This window comes from Lactuca serriola, chromosome 4, assembly GCF_051521515.1.
Source record: "Lactuca serriola cultivar US96UC23 chromosome 4, Lser_US96UC23_V15, whole genome shotgun sequence".
In the NCBI taxonomy this organism is placed as follows: Eukaryota; Viridiplantae; Streptophyta; class Magnoliopsida; order Asterales; family Asteraceae; genus Lactuca; species Lactuca serriola.
In genome coordinates this window covers 34,685,300-34,705,000 of record NC_136411.1, presented here as the reverse complement: position 1 = coordinate 34,705,000, position 19,701 = coordinate 34,685,300, and the positions used below count along the sequence as shown (strand labels likewise).

The following is a 19,701-nucleotide window of genomic DNA, read 5'->3' as shown; positions in this document are numbered from 1 at the left end:
ATGCCCTGAGGTCACCTGCATCAACCACCAACCTTCTCATGCCTTGGGAGATTTCGGTGGTCTCAAGAAACATTATTTAAGGAAACACAGTAACGACAAAAAACACAAGTGCGACAACTGCTCCAAGACTTATGCAGTTGAGTCCGATTTGAGAGCACATTTAAAAAATTGCAGCACAAAAAGGTACATTTGTCAATGTGGCGCCCGATTCTCGAGGTATGACTTAATCAACTTCCATTTGCTTCATACAGTATAGATTTTATGATCTATAAATAACTAAAAGTGCACTAGTTTTCTAAGAATGGAAGCTTTTTTAAAATGTTTTATTTCTTTAAAAATGCCGTTCTTTTGATTATTTTGCGTCCATTTTTAAAGATAAAATTTTGTCTAAACTTGTCGAAATGGCATGTCTAGAAAGGAACTCATTAATTACTAGTTTATTAAAAAAATTAATTACATTAATTGAGATACTTTTATTGCTCTCGTTTTAATTCCTGAATGGGCTGTCGGGTCAAGAAACAAAACTGAGTTGTATGAGAACGGGGATGTCGTTACTTTGATTCTTCTCCAAATGATAACTGTACTTATGAAGTCACAAATTTCCATGAATCATTCTCTTAATAAAAACCAGCTATGTAAACGGAAACGTGCTTCTGTTGTCTGCTAACATCCCAAAATCTCTATTATCCTTTAGACAAAGACTAGAAAAAGACAGTGAGTGGGTAGATTAAGGTTTGCAGTGTAGTTGGACACCTTTAAGAATAAATGAAACCAATTTATTTCTTTCTTATGAGAAAATATGTAGGAAATGTTGAAAAACAAAGAGGATCTTATGTGTGAGGGAGCGTGATTCAGGGCTGTAATCCGTGATGAGGAATTTGGAGTTGTGGAAGTAACCGTGAAAGAGAAGGAAGGAAAAAGATTCACTCCAATTAAAATGGGAAAACAGCTTACAATACACGAGAGGGAAAGGTGTGTTATATACATCCAACTAATTGGTGTAGCTACTTACGTATAAAAGGGATGACTAGTCAAACTCCATAAACGAAGAAGGGAGTGTCTCCGTGACCTCAGCACGCAGCGCCCGGGGGGGGGGGGGGGGGGGACAAGAAACCAACAGCCAGCGAATGTTATTTTTCTCAACGGAAACATCTGCAAGAAATGGTCGTGTCTAGAGCTCGTTGTGTTTAAGCTTCACATTCTCCCTCGTAACCGGATCAAGATTGGTGTCCGTTAATCTAGGCATGTTCACGTTTCATCATGCTTCACTTGCACCAAAGTCGTGATAAGAATATATTCTCTTTGGTACATAAATATTGACGTGTCCCACTAAGATTTGTCGGTTCCAACAAAATCCATTATAAATTGAAAACGGATATAAATATGTTCCACCATGAAACATGAGATTCTTCATAACGGCCTAGCTAATGTTATTTTTCTTAATGACGACATCTGCAAGAATGGTCGGATCCGGAGCTCTTGGACTCAACCGAGTCCTATTTAAGCTTCACATTCTCCCTCCTAACCGGATCAAGATTGGTGTCCGTTACGCTAGGCATGACATTTCATCATGCTTTACTCGCACCGAAGTCGTGACAAATATATATGCTATTTGATACACCAAATTGGCGTGTCCTACTATGATTTGTTGGTTCCAACAGAATCCATTATAAATTGAAAACAAATATAACTATGTTCCACCATGAAACATGAGATTCTTCATAACGGCGTAGCTAATGTTATTTTTTTTAACGGCGATATCTTCAAGAAGGGTCGGATCCGGAGCTCGTGGAGTCAACGTCCTAGTTAAACTTCACATTCTCCTTCTTAACCAGATCAAGATCGATGTCCATTACTCTAGGCATGTTCACGTTTCATCATGCTTTACTTGAACCAAAGTCGTGATATATATATATATATATATATATATATATATATATATATATATATATACACACACACACACACACACATCAAATTGACGTGTCCCACTATGATTTGTTGGTTCTAACACAATCCATTTAAAACTGAAAACGGATATAAATATGTTCCACCATGAAACATGAGATTTTTTATAACGGCCTAGTTAATGTTAATTTTCTTAACGACAACATCTACGAGAATGGTTGGATCTGGAGCTCATTGACTCAATCGAGTCTTGTTTAAGCTTCACATTCTCCCTCTTAACCGAATCACGATTGGTCTCCATTACTCTAGGCATGTTCATGTTTCATCATGCTTCACTTACACCAAAGTCGTGATAAGTATATATATATATATATATATATATATATATATATATATATATATATATGCTCTTTGATACATCAAATTGACGTGTTCCACTACGATTTGTCGCTTCCTACAAAATCAATTATAAATTGAAAACGGATATAAAATGTGCCACCATGGAACATGAGATTATTCATGAAGGAAAGTTTTGGGTTTTTGTCGGCCTATTGTCGACATAAAAGGTGATAAGTGAAATACGATGTCCTATTAGTTCCTTCACTAGATTTACAAGCCAAGTGGCTTGAAACCTTGCTACCTGTGCTATGATTAACTAGGCCTCATAAGTAGATAAATTAACAATCCTCATATTTTGTGATTACCATGTGATCGCATTCCAAAAACTCAGCATGCTCGTACTTTTTTTTTTTCTAACGGTGTCACCTCCAGATATACAATATGTAAACTCGTCAAAGTCTTCAATTTACCTTCTTTCTCCTCAAGTAAGCATGTAATTGAAAGTTCCCATTTAAAACAACTTAAAATCCAACAAAAAGACACGTTCATGTGAGTGTGAGTCAAGTACCTCAAACAGCCGACCACTTTGTCCTTTTCGACTATCAACTTTGATTCCATAGGAGATTTTGTCTCGCTGCAATCTTGCACTCAAATCGTTCCAAGATTTTTTTTCGAGAAAACGTTCGTTGTAAAGCTATTCCCCAACCTATTTTGAGCCACTAAATTAAGGATGAACCTCACAGTATAAAGTATCAAGTCTTTTATTAGTGTAAAATTTTCATGAAAAATCAACTCTTCGTCTCTGCATAAACCCATCAGTGGTCAAGCTTTGTACTTCATCGCCTTTTATGGGGTGTGTTTATTTACTTTATAGATCCATTTCAAATCAATTACTCTATGACTCAGAATTTTTGTAAGTAGTCTTAGAGCAGTGGGTATGGGTTGCCTCCACGGCGTTATTATCTATGTGGAGGGCCCATAACGCCGTTATAACCCAAAGAACATCACCCCCTTGCTCGTTATGGGGCTTCTCGTTGTAACGACCACCTACATTAGTGACATATTCTTCTTCTTCTTCTTCTTCTTCTTCTTCCTTTTTACCACCTTAATTGCCGTATAACATGGAACACCACCCCCTAATCTCGTTGTAGAGAGAAGATGGTGATTTGGCTACGTTAGGGGTGGGTATGGGCAACTGCATCCAAGTCCATTTACATATCCCTGTGAAAGGTTCTGGATGTTGTCGCCTCTTTAAAATTTGAGGGTGTTGTTATATGTATCATCTGATTTGACATAAATCAAACCCCTCTTGATTGACTTAAGTATTTTGTTTATTTATTTATTTATTTTTGTCTGATAAAACCCCTTTTTGTTTGATTTTTTTTGTCATTCTTTTTTGTTAGTTTTGTTTTTCTCTTTTATTTTTGTTTTATTATTATTATTATTATTATTATTATTATTATTATTATTATTATTATTATTATTATGGTTTTAATATATTTTATTTTAATAAAAATGTATGTTTGTGTGTGGGTTTTGTTTATGAACGATTGTATTATATATATTGTTCCACGATTACAAAAGATCGACATAATAGAAAACATTTTGATTATTACTGTTTTTTTTGTCTTGTTTTTAATTTTTAAATTCTAGTAAGAGTTATTATCCTTGTCTTTTATTATTTTGTTTTTTACTGAATGCATACATTCCATCACGAGTTATTAATGTCCCCATTTTTTCACATAGATTGTCCTTGTGATGATGGTGAGGGTGATGTTGGGCGCGGGATGAGGGTAAAAATAAATTAAGAAAATAATATAAATTTAAAATAATTTAAAAAAAAAATATAGACAGTTGCATTATATTTTTCATATATAACAGGTATGAAAATCATAACAAAATAATATAGAGGAAACATGATCTCAGTAATTTACGTTGAAAAAAATATTTTTAATACTATCTTTAATAACGAGAATATTAAAAAGAAAAATAACGAAACAAATAAAAACTAAAAAAAAAAAAGAAAAAAAAAACATAATGACGGGGATGCAATAGTAAATAATTCTAAGAAATGTTTTAATCTTTTTTTCACTCCGATTGTCACCGTGAGGGTGAGAGTATAGTTATGGTGATGGTACAAAAATTGCTACAAAAGAATAACACATGGATAGTTCGTACAAACAAAAGAAAAAACAATTAATCAGAGGGTGCACAATTAATTTGAGGTGGGGTGTATAAATAATTCAAAGAAATGTTCTAATCTTTTTTCACTCAGATTGTGAATGTAAGGGTGAGAGTGATGCTTGGGTGAGAGTGAGGTGGGGCCAAATCGATTAAATAATTCTAAGAAAATAATGAAATTAGTTTTGAGAAAATAAATGAATCAACATATAGACAACAACGATATAGTTTTTTTTCATACATAAAAGGTACAAAAATCTCTACAAAAGAATAACACAGAGAGAGACAGTCTGAACGAACAAAAACAAAAGAACCATCGAGCACCACGATATAAAGTAGAAATCCAAAATCGGATAAAACCATTATGAAATGACGTTCTAATTACACGGTTACATGATCGATAAATTGCTAAAGAGAGGAGAGAAAGACGGTGTAGGAATGAATGAAACTTGACATCTAAACGACTTTATATAATAGCATTATAAAGAGTCTAAAACAAACTCTAGAACCCATACATAATAGGAAACTTTCCTAATATATGGGTAACTTAAGAGGTGAGCGAAGGTTTACGAGCATCTTCACAAAACTCCCCCTTGAGACGGAACTGATCTTCAACAAAAGAACCTTCATACTTCGGAAGTCATAAGTCAAAAATAAATATTGTCATAAGTGCATCATGAGTAAATTCACTCGAACTACATAAATGGAAAACCACGGTGATAAATCAAGTCACCAAAAAACATCACTACATATGAACCTTCATATGGAATTAACGCCTTTCAACCAAAATACCTTTCGGGATCCCAACACTACTAAAGCCGAAAACCTTTGAAAGTTGGCAATAGAAAGGAGTATAAGCCAAAACTCTAAAAGAGTTCAGTCCACAATGAAATCTCATTAATTGTTGATTATTCCGAACATCTCTCTTGTCCAAAATAACCCAAAGCATCATCATAATCGGCTCGAGCCATTATATCTATCATCTTCGCTTGTCAACGGGAAAGCCTTGTGCCATGATCTAAAACGAAATGTCATATTTGATAGCCATTAAAAAAAAGTGATTTTAAATAACCTCTACAAAACCTAAAAAAATTGATTTTTATAGGTTGGAAGAGTTGGGAGACTAGAACAAAAAAAAAAAACGATTTGTTAGGGTTGAAAAAAAATCAATTTATAAGTTGTGAATAATATATGGCAGATATAAATATATAATCAAATTAATTGGAACCGCCCAAAAAAAATATCAATTATAATTATATAGTGGCTGTGATTATGAGCAAATCAATTAAAATGGGCTTAATAATGACAGTTAAAGTGGATGTGATATGGGATAAGGAAAACACCTAAAGTTTGTTGTAATAGGGCTTTAACACCTTGTTCTTGAGTTTTTTTAGGAGTGAAAGGGGTGGAAATGAGAAGATTGAGAGGGAAGATCTTGTTTTAAGTTTTTTTAGGAGAGAAACGAAAGGGAAGGAGAAATTGAGAGGGAGAGGGAAGAAGGAAAATGGTTTAGCTTTCTTCCGCTCATATTTGGGAGATTGTGAAGGAAACAAAAGAAAAAAACCTTTCTACCCTTATATCTTTATCTGTTTAGCAAATAGGGCACGCATATGTGACTTCATCTTCTCCTTCAACTTCGTCTTCTCCATTAAGCAAAAAAGCTTATGATTTTCTTCCTACATCTGCGACTTCATCATCTCCTTCTCTCCTTCTCTGCTTCATCTTCTCCTTCTTTGCCTGTATTTTTTCTTGCGACTTCGACATTACCAGGAATAAAATTCTAATTTGAGATTATTTATTCTTTACACACATTGTTGTTTTGATAAATTACAATCCTGATTACAATGCAATCATTGCATGATTAGAGTCCACTTACCAAGTATCATCAATTTCTTCTTCTTTGCTCCGATTTTTCCCCTGTATCAACCTTTTCATCCTTGTGCTTTGTGTTTTTTTTTTGTCTTAATACACACAGTTGCAGTGTTTTATTCATGTGTAACTCACAGATAGAAATCATTCAAACGATTGAGATTATGTAGTTATAATAGGTGTATATATTATCATATAATTCAAAATAATCAATATATTATATCAATTTAGTATATGGATTATTATATCAAATTTAACAACAACCTTATTGTTATATTTAAAAAAAAACATATATATTTGTAAAGACTTCAACTATATAGGTGTTTTTACGCAACGTGCGGACAATCACCAAGTATATATAAATAAAGAGGACAGTAAAGCGTGGATAAGGGGGAAGGATATTGTGTTGGGGATTCCATTACTTGTAGGAGCCCAAAATATAATGAGTATTAGGATCAAAAATGACATAACTCTTCCCATGGGTTGGATTTGACTCCAAGAGGCCCAAATTCAAAGTGTTATGCAATGGCTTAACAATATGAGCCCTATTTCTGGAAAACTCATCCATAAGTGCTTTACATAACAGACTTTGTTGGACATACAAGTGTTCAGTCAAAGGGTCAATGTTGGCAAGAGTAATGACAAAGACATCATAGAAAAAGTGAACATATTTTCAAAACCTTAATATACCATTGTGTTTACCTTTGAAGATAGAAAGGTTGGTTTTAACCAAACATAGGGGCATTGATTTTTTTTTCGAGAAACAGGAGTTTTAATCCTCATGAAATAGAAAACAAATTGTTGCAGATCCTTACCCTATAGAATATTTGTCACTGTATATTTTGAGTTGCCGAAACTGGGAAATGACAACAGTCTCGATCATCGGAGCATAGTGAAGAAGGGGGATTGGTGAAACTCCCTTGACCAAACCGATGATGAAAGTTTTCTTCCAAGCTTTCTTTGCCGATCTAACCCCTAAATCACTCCTTGTTATTGTCAATATCGATTGAAAAATCCGACTACAACATAATGGAATGGAATCGTGGGTTTAGAATTCATAATTATAGAATGAACTTTTAATTTTTCCTTTATTTTATTGATCCTTAGGGCTACCTTAACACTATCCACCATAATAGTTTCGTTAGCCATGATTATATTGATAGATGAGATTTTCACCCAACCAACCTTTTATCAATCCTTTCGTTAGCCATGATTAGGGCTACCTTAACAGTATCCACTAGAATAGTTTCGTTAACCATGATTATATTGGTAGATGAGATTATCCATGCTAAATGGTACTCCTTAAATGAGAAAACATACAATTATCTCATTATATGAAAATTTTATATTCCATATACATAGCTCAGAAAAAATGATTTAATCATTTAATCTTAAGGTTAGTAGAGAAGGTTGCTTCAGATTAGAATCAAATTCAAGAACCACCCATAACCATACAATTTATTGCTAGAAATATCAGGGAATCCTTCTTTTTGAAACATAAGAGCTTGATTTTTGGAGTGCTTGCAAAACAAGCAACCTTCTCGTGACCTTTTTGTATCGGTAGATCCACACGCTCAACCAAATAAGAAAAGGAGAGGAGTTGTTTTTAGGGAAATTGCATGTGTTAGTGAGAAGGAGCGAATGTAAAATCACCATTCCTTTTAACAACTTTTGAGAAAGAAAGTGTCGCCAAAAAAAATCGACCACCTGGAAGACCCAAAAAATTAGATGTTAGAGATTTCTTATGAGGCCTATGAAACAATAAACCATCGTTGGCCACCCCTATATATTTCGACCATATTTTGTGACACATACGTATAGGTTTTGTGACTAGATTAAGATTGAACATGATTTTTTGGTAAAGGACTCCCGGTGAAAAACCTTAGAAACCCTACAAACCCAAACTTTGTTCCATATTTGTTAATCTTCCTATTAATGAAAACATTAGTAACTGTCACATACCTCTTGAATGTTGTCCACAAGGCTTTAGTGTCCTAATTAGATAGGAAGTTAAATAAGTAAAAGGTTGAAGGGGTCTTGTGACGTTCCTTTGTATTTGTTAAGCTTCTTATCAATGAAAATGCCAGTAATTATATGCCTCTTGAGTGCTTTCAACAAGGCTTTAGTGTCCCAGTCAAATGGGAAGTTAGAATAGTAGAAGGTTGAAAAGATCTTGTAAAGATCCTCACTATTAAATATTATGGAAACACAATGGGTCCCTATACTATACACACATATAAAAGGAGAATAAATACATTTAACACACCCTAATAGTTTGAGCTGGGGAAGCCCGATCGTTCAAACTATTTCTAAAATCTAGAAACAACCACATAAGTACACCCTTTGTGAAAATATATGCATACTAATAAGACGATGGAACATGCAACACATGCACATGATCGATCGTAACACGTTCCCTAATAAAATGTAGATCAATTTCTACATGCTCGGTTCTTTGAACCTAAACCGGGTTGGATGCTAAATACATGGCACTGACATTTTTACAAAAGAAGATCACTCATGAAGAGGATTTTGAAGCTAAGTAGTTTCAACAACCACATTGAAAATCCGCGGGTACTCGGATTCGACACTACAACAAGAAACACCATGTTGCCATTTGGAGGACCAAGAGATGAGGTTATAAGCAGTGTTCTAAAAGGCGTGCCATGGCGCGCGCCAAGGCGCGCCATGGCGTGAGGCGTGGCTTCGCCATTACGAAAAGCTTCATAACGTTGCTGTTAGGCGTGGCGCGTGGCAAGGCGTGATATGGCGCGTCATGACGTGTTATGGCACGTGTTTTATCGTTTGAGACATAGTTTTTTGCTCTTTGTTATGTCTTTTCAAATCGGAGATATAAGTATCGTGGTTTTTGTTAAATTTTTGTTATTAGTTATTGATCTAACACTTATAAAAAGTAGTTATATTTAATATAAATTTATATTTATGTGTTAATATAATTTTAAATTAATAGAAAATCGCCCCTTACATCACGCCTTGAAAAATGCCATGGCTCGTTAAGCTTGAGGCTTAGCCTTGCCGCCACGCCACGCCTCACGCCATTTAGAACCTTGGTTATAACCAAGATAGAAACAGAACCCAGATGTGGACCAAAGAATTATAGGACACCCGACCCAATCTAAATTAGAGTAAGCAACCAACCGACCAACGGTTGACACACGAATATGAAGACTATGAATTATGGTACCTTGAATGTACCGTAAGATGCGTTTGAAAGCATTGAATTGCAGAACACACGGGTCATGCATAAAAAGGCAGACATGCTACACAACATAAGCAATATCGGGATGAGTAAAAGTCATGTATTGCAATGCTCCGACAAGGCTTCGATAAAGAGTAGGATCAAAATCGTCTCACCTCCAATGGCAATCTTGGCTTTGGTGTCAGTCAAAGTGCTGCAACATTACACGTAGCCATATCAGCTCGTGAAAGAATTTCCTGAGCAAAAGGGGATTCAGAGAGGAAAAGGCCAGAGGATGTGTGAGAGGCAGCTATGCCTAGAAAAAGAAGCTGGCCAAGATCAGACATTGGAAACTCAGACGAAAGTTGAGAGATAACTTTGGAAATCAAAGAGGAGGAAGAAGTAGTGAGGATGATATCATCTACATACCAAAAAAGTTAGATAGTATCTAACCAATGATGGTAAATAAATAGAGAATTATGATATTTACTCCTAAAAAAAATCCAACAGACGAGATGTAGATATGAAAACACCGATACCACGCACGAGTAGCATGCTTGAGGCCATAAAGAGCCTTTCGCAGATGATATACATGATCAAGAAACTAAGTGTTGAAATGTTCTGGGGTTAGCACATGTAAACAGTCTCAACAAGGCCGCCATGAAGAAAGACATTGTAACATCAAGCTGATGAATATGCCAATGATGGGATACGAGAATGCTAAGAAGAATGCAAATGGTGGATGGTTTAACAACATGACTGAAAGTTTCATCAAAATCTAAAACCAGGCTGTTGAGAGAAACCCTACACAACAAGACGACCTTTGGTGAGAGCGCCAATGAGCACCACACATAGCCTGGGCAGTAGAGCGAGGAATAGAAGATATATCATAAGTGGCGACAAGGTTGAAGATATGATTTGGCCGGAGAGAACCAGTACGAGATTCGATGACCATCGGATAACCAATCGTAGTTGACAAGAACAACACCATTACCAACCATAATAAATTTAGATTTACACGGATTTAGTGAATGTATTATACCTTGGTTGAAAGTCGTATGTGACCTTGCTCTCGAGTCTATGTAGTAATTATTTTCTTGTGGAGGTTGGACAGACATGGCCTGAAAAATGGAGCCGAGATCCGTGAATTGGTGTGGTTGATGTTGTGAGGCGAGGTCTGTAGCTGCGGTGAATAGTGCTGTTGATTTGGACCCAGCGAGGTTGCTTAAGCAGTTGGTAGAGAGGATTTGCAATGTTGTTTTCTTAGCTAATGATGATGTTGAGTCGGCTGGAAGGTGTCAAAGGCAATGTCGGGCAACAGTTGCTGAGGCGCGAGAGGAGGGACCGAAGCTTTGTCCACCGAGAGCAGCAGACGAAAGCTATTGATAAGCGATGTACAACCGGTTGAACATGTTGCAGAGGCAGATTGAAAGCAGGAGGAGCACCAAGGAGTCCTTGTGACTGATTCGCAGCAAGTCCGAATGTATTGAGTGCGCCAAAAAAAGCTTGATTCTGTCGCGTAACAACCTATGAACCTGAAAAAGAATTAGGGGTAGATGAGACATTAGTATTACCCCCTCCTTTGGAACCAAATTGCCCATTGTTTTTACCCCCATTAAATTTATTTTTTGATTTTCCGTTTGTGTGAATGGATGAGTATAACGCAGTTGAAAAGGATTGTAGGGCATCACTATTCCATTGATGGATTGTTCATGAGAGTCATGGAGAAGGAGAATGTTATTAGCCTCAAGAAATGAGGGGAATGGCTTTGTGTTGGTGATGACATCATTAATGCTATGATAAGAAGGTGCAAGTTGGTGACGTATTTGCATCACAAGCTCAATTTCATCAAATTTTCAGTCACAATCCTCAAGTTCCTCGGCTAAATTCTTTAATTGGTGAAAATAATTGATAATGGAGCAAGAACCCTTCTTGGTATTGCGAAATTGGTTTTAAAGTTGAAGCATTCGTGATAATTTGCAATAGGTTAGCATCACATGTAGAATAGAACCAGAATTTAATCTGGGAGTCAATTGCTTCCCAGTCCTCATCATCATTACCTCGAGGAGTGGATGACCATGTACTTTGGCACTCTTGCACATGTCTAAGAAGATACAGTTCCATAATTTGTATTTTGAATCGTCAACAAATAGCTTGAAACTAAATTAGGAGCATACATTAGTAAGTGCAAAAACCAAATGGTTGGTTGATGGAGTCGTGAGGGTGCTCGATGATGCAGAGGAAGACATATAGCCGGAGAAAATCGAAGAAACAAATAATAATAGAGGCATAAAATAACAAAAAAAAGATTAACCTTTGGTGGGGAGAATAGTAATGTACCAATAATCTAATACTTTAGATAAGAAGGTAGGTAAAGGAACAACGCCGGGAACCACAATTCTGCTGCAAGGGAAGGCATCAACAAGACGGCGACAATCGGTGGCGATCAACGATGCAATCATGACAGTGGGTAGCGATCGACAGTGAAGACACCGGAAAAAAAATACCAACTATTTTTAGGGTAGACCTAGAATTATGTGGCTCCATACCATGTTGAATATTACGGAGACCCGTTAATTAGGGTTACATATATTGCAATCAATATATATGGATTCGTACTATACACATATAAAATAAAAAGGAGAATAAATACATTTAACACCCACTAATTAAATGTCATCAACGAAGTAGAAGGTTGATGTGATCTAGTTCACTGTAACTCTCTTCTAGTTGATTTCTTGTCTATCTTTTCATGTTATGTTTGCAACTAATTAAAACAATTCATTTACAGCCATATATAACTTTTATGGTTTATTTTCCTTCTAAATTTCTTCTTTTTGGCCTTTGAAGAGAGTTTAAAGAGAGATTGGTATTTGTTAGACATGTAGAAATATTTAATGTTGATGTTATTAAATAATATGTGGGCACTTTAATTTATTTATGCCCCATAAACATCGTTAGTCATATACAGTAGAACCTCTATAACTTAATACTCGATAAATTAATAGCCTCGATAAAATTAATAATTTATCTGATTCCAACTTTTGAATCATCAATTGGTTGATTATAACATTAACATTAAATATTTCTACATGTCAGTGTAAATATATTGGTCCCAACGATAAAATAATAAAATAATAATTTTTTTGAAATCACAGTATAAATATATTGGTCCCAGCGAAACTATAAAATATTCCAAAATTCTTGAATTGTCTAGTAAAAAATCAATTTATAGTCACTTGTTTTTTTGTTAACTTCAAATCTATATTGAGTTTGATATTGTTCCTTGACCAACTTTCAAATCGAAAGTTTTGTCAACCCACTTCACCAAATCTTGTTAAGTGCATCCTTGGTGATCTTTCTAATAATCGCATAATAGTTTTCGTTGTTGATTGGTATCGTTGATTTTTTAACACCTTTTAGTTTAGAAGCCATAGTTGATGTGATTTTAAAATTTATCATTAGACATTTCATAGTGATCAATTTAGATCTATGTATATTGAACTTGACAAGTTCATTAATGTGTGAATGTACATGTGACTTTGAAGGTCTTTGTTTCTGTTTTATTTAAACACGTAAAGTAAACGGACATTGAAATTTTGAAGGTCGATGCATTAATTTGAGACTTGCTTATGAATATAAGCCAAGTCTTTAAATTAATAATTTATTAATTTATCGATATAATAATATCTTGCTAAATCAATAAAATATCTCAGTCCCAATATTATTAATTTATAGAGGGTTTTAGTCTAAGTTTACAAGTGTCTCATGCCATTGATATAAAAGGAAATCCTTTATTATATATATGGCACTTACATGCTTGAGACCCAATAAGGATATCCGAGTTCATGTTTTGTTAGGTGTCGCCATTCCTTTGGTATTGCAATCTTTTTCTACATCCATATATTTGAATTCACCAGTATAGTTTCTTATTTGTCAATATCTAATTACATTATATTTTGTAGTTCTCACAGATTCGGTCATCACCAGGATTATTGTGATGCACAAGTGCTTGAGGATGCATCAATTTATGGAAATAACAACACCACCAATTCTATCAGCTCAACTACATCATATCTACCATCATCCTACATGGGAGACAACTCAACAGGAAGCACTACCAATATCAACAACAATAGCCTTATTGGGTCAACTACATCATATTTACCAATTTCTGCCATGGGAAGCAACAACAACATCAACAACCTAATAGACTCAACTATGTCACATCTACAAACGTTCAACAGTCACATAGGATTCACTACACCACATCTAGGTCCTCAGATTTCCTCCAGCCAGAACCAGACCAGCCAGTCTCGATTGTCTCCTATAATAACTGAGCATGGGAGCCTTACGAATGACCCATCATGGGGATTAAACATGGCAAGGATTCCTTATAATATCTCTTCTCTTTCATCAACTCCACAAAACCAACATGAATTTCAGGAAAAAACTGGGATGGGGTATTACACAAATCTAATGAATATCGATTATAGCAATGTGAACCATGAGAATACCAGCTTTATGGGAGATGTTAGCCATTATGGAAGTGTGGAAGGATCGAACTTATATTCAGGTCCAGGTATGATACTTAATAACTCAATTTTTCTTAATCTGACATCATATGCGACTAGCTAACCCTACTTTTGGAACACTCAACTTTTGAGTATACTTGGTAGAGTTCTAGAACCAGAATCACTTCTAATATGGTACAAGACTTTGCAGGCTCTTCCTCCAGTGAATTTCAAGGGTTTAACATGCTTCCTTTTGGTACACCTAATCTTGTTGCAAACATGGATCTGTATGGCTCAGCTTCTGGAAACAGTAACGCTTCTAACATGGTGCAACCATATGCAATGTCTTCCTCTAGTTATGGTGGATATATCATCCCACAAGAGCACAATTCTCTCTTTGACAACCAGCACTTCGGCATTGCAGAAAACAGTGGATTTCATGATATCATGAACACACTCCATAATCCGGTAACTGGCAGAGGTGTTGAATTCTCTACTATCAACGAGAATGTTGGTAGTAGCTACAACCAAGGGAATTACAGTGGTTATGTCGATGGTAGTGGATACATCAACTATGGAGCTGAAAGAGAAGTTTGGAACTCCGGAACATTAGGAGCAGTAGCCCCAGCAGATGAAAATCAGTACTGGAACCAACATGGATTTGGGCTTTGAATGATCCACTGGGTTCATGTTAACCTTCAGTACTGTTGGATTTCATGGGTATTATGCAAGAAGAATAAAGCAAGTGGGTATAGTGTTTCGGTTTCTAGTTAAGTTGCTTCACAACTTTTTATATATATGAATGAAATGCTCAAGATGTTTATATTGGTTTTTAGAATGATACTTGAACTTATTAGGAGAGGGCGTGTTGATACTTTTGTTTTGGTGTGTTGATACTTTTGTTGAATGATTACTGCTCACTTGCTTCAGAGATATCTTAATTTTAGTTTTTAATTTAAACAAATGCTAGTTAGTAGTGTTAATTAAGCGCCTTGTCAGTTTTCTCTCTTTTTTTTTTCTTGCTTAATAGATGCAAATTCACTACTAGTATTAATAAGAACTCGATGTTTTTAAAGGGGTGTTGGTTGCTGAGAATAAGTATATATTTTGAAACCAAAGGGCTTATCAAGTGTTAGGTATCTATGCTTTAAAAGATTATTTATCTCAGATTAGTACAATTGTAACCAAAAGGAAGTGATATTAGGAGGAAGTAACCGAATAATGGTTGTTTTAAATTTTTAATGAAATCTTACATCTACATTTCATCCTGAGGAAGCCCATGGCATGTCTAATTATATATTTGATGAATTAATGAGTCGCTTACAATCTCACGAGGAAAGGTGGAATAGCTCACAAGAACAGAATAAGCAAAAAGTTTTCCAGATAAAGGGGGATTAAAGTTCTGGTGGTAGAGGATATGACGAACCTGGTTTTTGTAGAGGGTGGACGATAAGGGTGACCGTCCAGGCCCATCTTCTAAGGGGGCCCAAAATTTTTATAGGCTTTGTTTTATATTAAGATGCTAGTACAAGTATTTTTTTTTTCAATTAGTGGGTTAATATAAAAATGTTGATGAAATTTATGTATTATAAGGACCTTTTTTTCCTTTTCGCCCTGGGTCCAAATTATGGTTGGAACGGGCATGCTTGAAGTGGTTTGGTCCCGCGTATAAGCTTTAGTAAAACCTACATGTAATAAAGATAATGAAAAATTATAAAAAAAAATGTATTTCTATTTGTTGTAGTATGAAATCCACAAGTTTATAGGTTGTATAATCAAATTGCTTACAAATTGATTATTAGTATAGATGTGGTGATTAATGACGATGCCGGATGATCTCGGAAAGAAAACAAATGGGTAAATTTTATTCCTTTCTCAAGTGATATTATTGATTTTGTGCCACTTAAACGTAAACAGTTGAGTCCAAATTTTTATGGTTCCATGCCACATCGATATAGATTCATTAAATAACAATTCAACTTCATCTTCACCATAAAAGCTATTCACCATGTTCATCTATTGAAACTCGTTCATAGAAGTACAAACTATTAGCGGATATTTATCATGCATTTACCTTTTCATTTTCTGTTTATTGATCTCCTAACGTATGATGTTGCTGCAATGAATAAAGAATGGCACGATGCAATGTCTAACGATATGGAGGCAATTGAAAGAAACACGACTTGGGACATGGTCTATCCACCCAAATGTAAGAATGTTATCAGACTCAAGTAATTCATTTAAACCCAAGTATGTGACATATGTGAGTATACATAAGCCTAAGAGGCTGTTTGGATTGATGTAATTGAATTATGAAGGAATTGAATTTTGCTGTGCGTTTGGCTGCCAAAATTTGAGCTGTAATTAAAATCCATTTCCATGTCTTTTTTGTTTGGATTGATGATCTGTTGAAGGAATTGGAATATGCAAATGACAATAAAACCCTATATTTGTATTTTTTAAATTGCTTTATAATTTACATAAAAACATACTTCTAAATAAACCAACAATCAAATTTAATACCGATTATAAACATATATAACCCAACAATCAAATATAACTTCCATTCTAGAGCGCTTTTCATACATCTTCCAAAATGATAAACCAAAATAAGTACATGTGATATAAGTTTCGAACAAAGATGATATCCATGATATCACAAATTTAAGAAAAATGAGCAAAGTATCTCAAAAAGATACACAAAAAATACTACGTGGTACATATCATTCTTCCAACATAAGCTTCACAAAAGTTTCATATTCTTCACCTTCCAGGTTCCAAAGGGTCAACACTACTTCCACTTCACGCATTATCTTTCGACTTGCTTTGAACCTATCCCTTTGATCCATTGATGGAATCTTCAAAATTTCAAAAGTCACCATAGAATTTTTCTTTCGTAACTCCACCTCGGCATTTAAAGATTGAGACATGGTGGCCGATGCTTCCCGAAGATCTTTCCCAAGTAACGCCGCGGCTTTAGATATTCCCTCAATGAAAGGATCAAATTTACGTTTCCTTTTCTTAGTACTAGCACTTGAAGTTTCCTCACTTTGCCAATTTGTTGTGGGTGAAATTTCCTCACGTTGCTCATTGAAATCATCTTCCATTTGTAATAATTCTTCTTCCACATTTTCATTATGTGACACATGTTGGGTTTTGAGCATAACATCAATCGTATGGTATACATGCAACCCTAATTGCTTTGATCTAGGTTTTCTATAATGAACATACAACTATGAATACCAAAGCAATAAACCGTAATCTAGCATGCTTATTTCAAAATTGACATAATAAACAAGTTAGAATGATTACCTCAACTTGTTATGTAATAATAAGAAGAACTCCTTGACCTTTGAAAGCTTAGTGCCCCAAGTGTTGCACCTCTAATGGAGTCACAAACACCACTAGCAACAAGGGAGGGAGAGAGAGAGAGAGAGAGAGAGAGAGAGAGAGAGAGAGAGAGAGAGAAGAAAAGGCTTCAAAAGTCGGCTAGGGTTCCTTCTAAAGGCATAGGCCGATTTGGAGAGCCATTGGGGTTCCTTTTATAGTTGAGGATTACTAGGGTTTTCAACCTGGAAACCCTAATTCTCTTGCTTAGGCCCTAAGCAACATATGGACTCTATTAGACAGGCCTTGGACGAAATCTTTATGGACTCTCATATAGATTTCGTCCACCTTATACCAATAAGGTCCATAAGCCTAAACTATAAATATTACTGATTTACATAATTAATCCTCGTTATTTAATGAGTCTCTTTTGATCACCAAATTAATTTCTGATCAATACTAATTAAATAATATGATTTCTCAATTAATATATTATTCTTATAATATATTAATAAATCATAATTAATCCTCTTTCTCCATCATTCATCCTATCAGTTTCTATGGTGAAGGCAACCCAAAGGGACCATGCTCATAATCGGGTTAATTACATACCAATAATAGTTATGGGCTTAGACACCTAATCCAATAGTCTCCCACTTGGATAAGTCTAATAACTATTATTGCAAGCATGACTTCAGAACCTGATTAGCACTCGTAGCTTTCAAAAGCCGCTGTTGAACTCTGATATTATCAGCAACACGTCCTTTAGATAAGGGATCATATATTCCTCCATTTTAGATATTATATGAACAGAGACATGGATTATAATCATTCTCTCTGTTTATTTGTTGTTTCCCGATTTCTGATTTATGACATCTGACAATAGACTACAATTGAACACATCAACTTAGTCCAGGCTTAGCCAAGCGCTTTAGGGTGTCATCACTAAATCATCGAGGGGCCCACATATATCGCTTTTATGCACTTTCGATAAAAGGAACGGATAAACTTAGACTCATATGCTTGCTCTATTTACTTATCAAATCACATACAAAAATATGTTTTATAGCACCAAGTTACTGGTGCGTTTACATATTATCAATGTGCAACCGACTTGTAAACTGCAACTATATGTCTCCATTTCAAGAATATAAGATATTATCGTCTCACAATCACTCGTGATAAAATCCATGAAGTGATTCACATGAGCATGGTTTTAATCCAATACTCAAATCTTATTTCAGGAGCATTCATGAACGTTGCAACAAACTTTTGCTATGTCCAGATGCTTCAGACAATCTACAAGCCAATTCATGACAATCTTGCCTCATACCTACTTCCAATGTATGATCGACTGTCGGTGTTTGAATAATCTTATTATTCGAGAAGTAAAAACATGCGAAGTAAAACACAAGAATAATAGAATCCAATATGGCCTCAAAACTTGTGAGTATAAATAAAACACCTTTTATTTAATCACCATATTGATTACATATTATTCATTGTATAATGTTTCGGATAATCAACTTAATACTTGGATTGAAACAATAGTCATCCCATGCTCAAAGCATGCACACTATGTTTACCTATGGTCCTTATTTTGTGAAATAGATCAATTGAAGACACTTCCAATGATACTCATTTCACAATTCCCAATCCTTATCATAAGTGTAAAAATGTGACAACCCGGAACTTCTATCTTGTAAAACTATTCAATTCAATCAATGTTAAACTCGTTTATGTTATCTTTTAGCTCTGTTTAAGGGTTTGTTTAAGTTTTCTAAGCTTGAGTACAACCAAGGTTGAGATTAGGGATGAGTTAACGAAGTCGTAAAGTAGCATTTCGGGCCATACACTCCTTTAGGAGGAGTGTACGACCGTACACATGGGTGTACGACCGTACACCCCCTCATGGCCGCACACTCAAGATGGTGGGTCACCCACCCCTATATATATGAGTAGACATCCCTTCCTTCATTCATTTCTCCCCTTGGCTGCACACCACTCCATTTTCTCTCAAGTTTCTTTAACATTGTTCTTCATCCTTTGAAGGAGTACAACCGCACACCTTCATAAGGTTGGACGTACACACCTTAAAGGCCCTCCAAAGTGAGAGTTTGGCCCCTATCATCTAGTTGGACATGCTAAACCTTTGATCCTAGCCTTGATTCACCTTAAAGTCGACAACTTTAGCATGGACACACCCGCTTGTACGGCCGCACACACCTCCTAGGGCCGTAAACAAACTTTGATGATCTTTATTGGCCTCAAACTTGCATTACAACTAAGCACGGGACCTATAACACTTCTTGGATGCTAGTTAGGACCTTGGAAACACCTCAAAATCACACCTCTTCATGAGTG

General features: G+C 35.4%; 1 protein-coding gene across 2 annotated transcripts in view; it reads left to right on the top strand.

Moving 5' to 3' along the window:
• The window catches only part of LOC145101298 (uncharacterized), a 14,995-nt gene extending 21 nt beyond the window's left edge, over nucleotides 1-14,974 (top strand). Inside the window, exons 1-3 of one of the 2 annotated variants that reach the window (XM_079038490.1) lie at nucleotides 1-216; nucleotides 13,462-14,072; nucleotides 14,222-14,974. The exon at nucleotides 1-216 is cut by the window's left edge and continues 21 nt beyond it. In XM_079038490.1, the coding sequence (XP_078894616.1) occupies nucleotides 1-216; nucleotides 13,462-14,072; nucleotides 14,222-14,682 (1,288 nt within the window). In that variant the 3' untranslated portion in view covers nucleotides 14,683-14,974. Of the gene's footprint in view, nucleotides 217-13,461; nucleotides 14,079-14,221 lie in introns of both variants that reach the window. The other variant, XM_079038489.1, reaches the window with a different exon arrangement.
• Nucleotides 14,975-19,701: the final 4,727 nt, after the last annotated feature.